General features: G+C 40.2%; 1 protein-coding gene across 1 annotated transcript; it reads right to left on the reverse strand.

Annotated features, from left to right (window-relative positions):
- Positions 1–403: 403 nt before the first annotated feature.
- gba3 (glucosidase, beta, acid 3) lies at positions 404–6611 on the reverse strand. The gene is made up of 6 exons (XM_034136627.1): positions 6577–6611; positions 6431–6505; positions 5128–5352; positions 3563–4359; positions 1318–1441; positions 404–676 (listed from the first exon to the last, which is right to left on the reverse strand). The coding sequence occupies exons 2-6, from the start codon at positions 6483–6485 to the stop codon at positions 477–479; spliced, it is 1401 nt and encodes a 466-aa protein (XP_033992518.1). The 5' UTR covers positions 6486–6505; positions 6577–6611; the 3' UTR covers positions 404–476.
- Positions 6612–7932: the final 1321 nt, after the last annotated feature.

Below are 7932 nucleotides of genomic sequence, written 5' to 3' on the forward strand. Positions count from 1 at the left end.
AAAAAGAATGACCAAAGGGACTGTGTCATTTATTTTCCCGTGTACTTCAAATACCAGTAACTACAATAAGCTAACATCAGTGTTTACTTAACCTTGAAATGGAAACTTACGGAAGGTTGTTCAGGTAGATTTAAGTGGATAGATAAGATTGCTATACATCAAATGTGAATGGACAAATGCAATTCATTCCAACAAATCCTTCTGCAGGTCTATGCAGCAGCTGCCTTTGGCCCATGTGTGTGGAACTCTCCATAAATACTGAATTTTATCCCATATAAATCAACTTAACACTCTTTGCCAATGTCCTTGCATCCCCTGTTGAAGTTAGATTATTTATAAATGACCATATTCGTAACTGAGAAGTAACCCAAACGTACAATAAAAGGCACACTGTTCGGACAAATATAATGCAAAATCTGCTAGTTTAATAAGGCTGTACAACGTGGATTTCTAATTATTTGTATTAAGTTTTATCTTCAAGATTGACCACATCTGTTTTTCGAGATGATCTTTGCGTACTCCCGTCCAGACCGGTATAATGTTCGTTTTCGCTTTGCATCAGCGAAGTCCACATGGAACAATCCAAAACGGACGCTGAATCCATCCGCCCATTCGAAGTTGTCCAGCAGTGACCAGGCGAAGTATCCACGGACATTAACCCCATCTTCTTGTAGAGCTACACACAAACACAGAGTAAAAACTTGAATGAATTATCTGCAACAAGTAGCAAATATGAAAACTAACCAAAGGGTCTAATACAATTGTATTAGCCCTAAATTACTGTTATTCATTCCAACAGAAACAACAAATTCTACTTTTTGATATCCTTGGAAATAATATTTACATAGATTGGCCAGATGGTGGTGCCAAAACAAACTTAACATCTGGGCAATAACTCCTGAGTATTATAGTCTGGAAGTCAATTTATTACGTTTTTTTCTGCCATTTCAAATGAAACTTATTTAGTTATACATGTAAAACCCTTTAAGATCTCTTTTAATTGAGCACTATCTAATGCAAGATTTATAAGAATGAGTCAACTTTGCCAATAGTGTACATGTTGGTTGGTGATATGCAAAGTAAAACATTTGTATACAACAGCAACCAATCTTTGCATCCTATATTTGTGAATCATGTATACCAAATTGCAAGAGCTAGATGTGTAACAGACCACATTTGAGCATTCATTTCACTGGACTGACACCAAAGTGTTGTGTTTGCTCATTTTAGAAAGGATTTCACTGTCATTTGCTCAATTAATGTGGACTGTACAACTGTGTGCTAATGGCATTTATCTTATTTCCATTCCAGATTTACCTTTAGCCACTTCTGCGATGGTGTCCTTGTAAAACTCGGCGCGCTGCACGTCCTCGGTCTGCAGCGGGCCCACCTGAGAGAAGCCGTTCTCTGTGACGTACACCGCTGGGTTGTTGAAATTGTTCTGGAAAGTCACGGGGCAAATATTGTCGTCAAACAAGGCATCTGAGCTGTCAGACATCCAGCGCGAGACAGATTGGTCCACAGTGTGCCGTTTAGCTGCTTTTCAACGGTGCCAAGATCAAACTAATGGCCTGTGACAAGGCACAACAGCAGGAAATTGCAATTGCAAACACTTTCAGCAAAGTAACTGTTTCATTCAATGTGACAGCACTAATGAAGCATCAATGTGTTTCTGGAGGTGTTAAAAGAAGATTACCGCATACAAAATCAATAGCAAGACACTAAACAAATGCCAGGGTGTTCTACTCGTTTGGCGGAAGGCGATTTGTCTTCTTGTCGGTCAATTCAGTTTGATGCCAGGAGAAGAGAGAAAAATGACTTCACATTTCAGCTGATTGAATTCACACTCAAAGTGAGGGATGTGTTTGGGGATAGATTGTTGTAGGGCTGCACGACATATATTGTTTCGAGATAGGTAACACGATGTGCAAATGTCACATGGATGATGTTGACCAAAAACTTTGATGTCATCTTGGAAAACTTCCTTTTTTTTTTCATACGCCAGGGGTGTCCAGACTACGGCCCGCGGTCCATTTTGAATCTGCCCTCAGCAAATTAAAAAAGTATAGTGGAATATGGCCCACAAATGAAACTTGTGCTTGTCTTATATTGTACTTATTAAATATAAATGTAAAAATATATTACACAGTAGTATTCATGTGTTCATAAGACCACTTTTCATATATATTCAGTCAATTAAAGTTGGAAACATTTTCTAACATATCTTAGTTGATAAGAAAAAAGCCCAATGACTTATTTACATAACAAGCTTGAAATACACCCTTCCTATTTCTTCTTATTATAATCAATCTGAGGCTTCTGTTTTAAGGGATGAGCTGCCAACACTCACAAGCATAATTTACCTACATTTGATTGATTTTACTAACTTATAACTGAACTTATGAGACAATATACCTCTAGTGCAGGGGTCGGCAACCTTTTTGATATGAAGTGCCATTAAAAAAAAAAAAAATTATCAGCGTGCCGACGATCGTGAATTATCAACGGGGGGGGGTGAAGAGCTCGACGAAAACGCTCGTGAAAAGTGATGTTTAAAACTCAGTTAATGGGGCTCGTTCACTGGCGCTTCCACAAACAACAACCAACATAATTATTACATTCAAATGAAGTAGCCTACATTATTCAAGTTTACATTAACTTTGGATAATAACACGGGAGAAATTAGCGGAAGCGCTCTCTTTTCCTCTCTCCCCCTCTCTCTCTCTCTCCTGACAGCCTGTCAGTATCGTCTCATGCAGCTCACTGATCCAGTAATGAGTGACAGTGAAGAATAAATATATTTATAACTAGTTTAGCTTGTTCCAGAGGTAGATAAAATAGGTAAGTGTGTTACAGTAGGTCTAACTCTTGTGTGTTTTGCTTCGCTCACCGGTCCGTCACAGCGGGTGGAGCTGCAGGATTTCTGCTTCACACACGTTGCACCGCTATTTTACTGTCGGACACCTTAAAATACTGCCAGACTGGTGAAGCCATTTTGGCGAGCTTGTTTTGCCGCACACAGAGAAAAGTGTCATGTATTTTACGTCTCGCGATCGGCCTTTTTAGAGAGCACCGATCGATCGGCAGAGAGTGAGTATCGGCCGATATCGATCGCCACGCAAAAACTGCGCCATTTTTACAGCTCCTTATGGGTAATGCAATTTGTGAAGTGCTTTCCTCTGTGGTGAAACTATCAGCACTGCATTACGGAGGAAAGCGGCAGAAAGTCGCCTGGAGTTAAAGAGAGCGGGGCTGCGTTGCGTGCATGGCTTCCTTCTGCAGGTAACGGGGAGATCCGATACGTTCAGGATCCGAAAATAAAATTTTAATATTTTGCACACTTATTCCACTTATTCCTAGTGTGCCACTGGTTATGGTGCCGCGTGCCATTGGTGGCACGCGTGCCAGGGGTTGCCGACCCCTGCTCTAGTGAGTGACCCAGTATATTTTTCTGTATGTGGCCCTCGTGAAAAAGGTTTGGACACCCCAGTCATACGGCAATATTTTCTCTCAATATCGTGCAGCCATACTTTGTAGTGATGTGATACAGCAGTAGTTTTACCTTGATGTACTTGAGAAGTTTCCTCAAGCCTTGAGGCACAACAGCGAGCCAGGACACACCACAGATAGGCCAGGACGGGTGCAAAACTTCTCCTGCGTCTCGGTCGCTCTTCATACACAGCTTCTCTCCACAACCTCCTCCCTGCTTCACTTTACGAGACGTGTAGTAATTCAGCGCAAAGAAGTCTGCTGTGCCCAGAATGGCTGGCTCATCCTTAGAAAAACTGGGCAGTCTCGAGCTGCAGCCCGTCTTCTCACTCTGAGCGTCGATGGCTGATCTCATTATTTCTGGATAATCTCCTGTTACAAACACAGGCCAGGCAAACCACCCGAGTGTGAAGGCGAGGAGGCGTTCAGTGGCAGCGATATCCTCGGTGCATCCTGCGTTCAGAGGCTCCAGCCAGTCGCTGTTGATGGCCAGAGACACGGCGCCCTCCTGCTGCGCCCTGTACAGAGAGTCGTAGCTGTGCCAGGCCATGGCGTGGGCTCGCAGCATGTTGTGGCCCACCAGGTAGGCGGCAGTCCCCGGCTCCTTTAACCCCGGGGCGTGGATGCCGTCCTCGTGGCCCAGTTTGGCACACACGTAGGGCTCGTTGATGGTGATCCAAAGTTTGACTCGGTCGCCAAATGTGTGGAAGCAGAACTTGGCGTAGCTGTCGAACAGGGTCGCGGTACCTGCTGATTTCCAGCCGCCCTGATCCTGCAGAGCCTGAGGCAGGTCGAAGTGGTAAAGTGTGACCATGGGGGATACATTGCAGGCCAGCAAATCATCAATCACCTTGTTGTAGTACTCCACCCCTGTTGGACACACAGGAAAAACTCAGTTTCAATGCTTTTTGTACATCTGGAGTGGAAACCATGACATTTTGTAAACATATGATTCAAAAGGACATTCAGATTTGGTTCCTCTTCCTACGTCACATGCAGGCTTGGTAGAATATACCCAATAAGAGTATCTCAACCTACGATTACCTTTGCAATTCTTCTCAGAAGCCAATCAGAGCAGATTGGGTTATTTTAGGGAGCCTTAAAGGAACAGGCGCTAAAACTGAGCGTTTCAGACTGAGGTTGCATATAGGTATATATTACGAGGAAATATAACGTGTTTCTTTAACATTAAAGCATATAAACGTGTTCTAGTAGAAACCCAAAAGAGAATTTGAACCTGAAAATTAGCAATATATGTCTCCTTTAAATCAGTCATCAAAACGTTGGTATCCCAGTATACATCTGGGAGAGAGTACCTTAAAGTGTATAGAGAGAAAAACAAACATAAAAAAGACATCAAACTTGCTAAAGTCAGTTTTAAAACTCGACCAGACCAACTCTTGCTGCAATATTGCAATGTCATAATAATGCAAAATGTTCAATGTAAATAACAATGTTGAAATTGAGAAGTTTGGACTATTTATCAAAGCCTAAAACACATTTCTGTCATAACAAAGAGAGGAAAAGACCCTACCCTAGTGATGAGGTAACGCAGCACTGAAACCCTCAAATAAGCTGGTTCATTTGTGCTGTTTTGAATAGAAATATGGCATGGGTCTAATGGGGATATGGAAATACCTTTTTGATTGACGTGTCGTGTGTTCCCGTCAGGCAGGAGGCGGGCCCAGGAGAGAGACAGACGGTAATGTGTCAGTCCGAGCGTCTGGATGCACTTCAGGTCCTCGTCCCACAGCTCGTAGCTCCTGCAGGCCTCATCTCCATTCTGCTCCCCGAACACTCGGCCCCCCTCGTGAGTAAACGTGTCCCAGATACTCGCCCCCTTACCGTCTGCCTGCCAGCCACCTCCATGCACACAGAAATTCATTTTCAAAACAAAAACGAAATCCCAGAAATGTTTCTGTTGGGACTTCAACTGTGTGTGTCTGTGGATTTCACTGGCTTGTCTATATTAGTATTCATTATTTAAATGTCAATGTAATGTTCCTTTTGTTACAGTCATCATGGTCTGTAGATGTCAGTTAGTGTGTTTACATTATTGTATGTGTTTCAAGTTTGTCCATTGATTCTATACAGTATGAGTTGGTCAGACATCACAATGGTGAAGGTGTGTCACAATTGAACGTCACATGACAATTTAAAATACAATATGCATACAACCTCAGAACAATGGACCTTGCTTTGTGTGATGTGTGGAAACAATAATGTATTAACCCTTGTATGGTGTTCATATTTGTGTTACTCAGGCAGTGTTCGTGGGTCTGGTGGACCTGCTGCCTTTTTGGGCTTCAATTCAACACAATCAAACTATTTTATGTTAAAATACTCAACAGATGTTTACTTCATCTCAATTACAAGCAATATAGACAGCATATGTGGTTAATATTTGCCCTTTTACATTTGTTAGATCACATTAATGAATTCAAGTGCTACTCGTTTTTTTGCCCACTGACCGGCTGGTCCTGTGGCTCGTCTTTTTTTTGTAACTAGCTGATGCTCAATCTCATCCTCTTCTTCAAAGTCACTGTCAGACTCAGAATTCTCAGAAATGTGATCCTCACATTCTGATCATATCATTTTTCTTTAGCTAAATAATGAAAACGGGTCCCACAGACCCGAATACCATACAAGGGTTAAGTAAGTTATTATCATAATGTTCAGTTTGTGGTAACTGTTAAAATCCTTGTTTGATATATTGGATTGTAATTTGTTAGTAAAGTTTTTCTTGAGTTATTGAATGTGATTTTGCATCACTAATTGTCCAGCAATCATTTGATAAAGTTTATTTAAAAAAAAAAAAGTTCTGGTCTCAACGACTATTTGAACTCTTTAAGTCTTTTTTGTAAGTCTATTCATTGTATTAAACTGCACAAGTGTTAGTCATAATAATAGCTTCACGAATTTCACGGTAGTGTTTACATACCTTCAATTTGATACGCAGCAGTTCCCGCTCCCCACGCAAAGTCTCGTGGGAACATGTTCCATCAGCGCTAGGACACTGAATCAAAGCAGGTCTAATGTATTTCACTGCGTTGTATTGAATTTATATGAATGTCGAAAATATCTTACTTTTAAACAGGTCGTTTTCGCGCAGTATGTGTCAACGCTGCTGACCAGGAAGCACTCCGCTATGTGACGTTCATGGAGCGTGGGGATTATTATGTACTTGATTTACACGTCAAGGTAAACCAAACACACACAAATACTGTGTTGTTCTTTCTTATTTATTTTATTTATTTTATTAAGGTTGTTAAAGAATCAGTCAATAGGTACTGTGTTGAGTATTTCTATTTATTATGTTTCATTACTGCGGGATGTAGCTACCGACTCGGAAAAAACTTGAACGCAGCACCTGAGGCTTGTTTTGCATGCATGAGGAGATTTGCATGCAAAAAGCTACTGCAAAGTACAGTTAAAAAACAATATATTATTTTTTGTGTATCAATTATTATTATATAATTATATAATGTACAAATTAGCTACATAGAAACAGAATATAAAATAACATATAACATATTTGTATTAAGATTTTACAAGAGTCCACATTTATTCATGTCCATTATGTGAAGTGCAGTGATAAGTGTAAAAGTATGTTTAGGATTCATGACAGCCGTTGATGGGGTGTGAGATGATGTGTCCGATTCAGAGTCAGTCAGATGGAAATAATTTATTAGTTTTAAATTATTGAGTAGGATCCATTGCACCATTTTCTGCATAACAACATGGTGACGTCTTCTCTGCAGACATAAAAAGGTTAGAGGTTGCTCAAAGATTGTCTTCTTGAAAACAAATAGACTAGGAGGTGAAAGCATAATGGCCTAAAAGGCATATGTTCTCTGTCCTGTGATCACTTCAATGCTATCCTCTGGTCCAGTTTTCTATAGAGTGAAGGGACCCACTCGACCTGATCACAACAAAGAAAATGGATGTTAGCCAAAGGGCAAACAAATCCTCGCCTCCTCATATAACTACACAAACACACAATTGGATTTTTGTTATTTAATCTTTCACGGCTATTGTGTGTACAGCAAACAAGACTGCACTTGTTCAGAGGCAAACACAGGAGAAGACCAAGGGAAGTATTCAGATACATTACTTAGTTGAACATAGCTAAACAACAGTGTTTAAGTAGTCAATGTTATCCAAGTATACAGAAGTAATGATCTTAAACAAAATATATTGTATGAAAAAAGTATTTTTGGACATTTGTATTCATATTCATATAAGCAGCATTCTACTGTCTCTAATGGTTGTTTACCTTATTTGAAGTACTATGGTATGAGCATTGAAATATAGGCTTTATTTAAAAAAAAAAAATTATCATATTTGATTGTGTATAAGAAATCTTATGTGAATACTTCTGCAAAGTGAATGTAATAGTGCAGAAATGCTGTCAACTTTATTGGCATCCAAGTAAAGTAATAA

This window comes from Trematomus bernacchii, unplaced genomic scaffold (assembly GCF_902827165.1).
Source record: "Trematomus bernacchii unplaced genomic scaffold, fTreBer1.1, whole genome shotgun sequence".
Taxonomy (NCBI): Eukaryota; Metazoa; Chordata; class Actinopteri; order Perciformes; family Nototheniidae; genus Trematomus; species Trematomus bernacchii.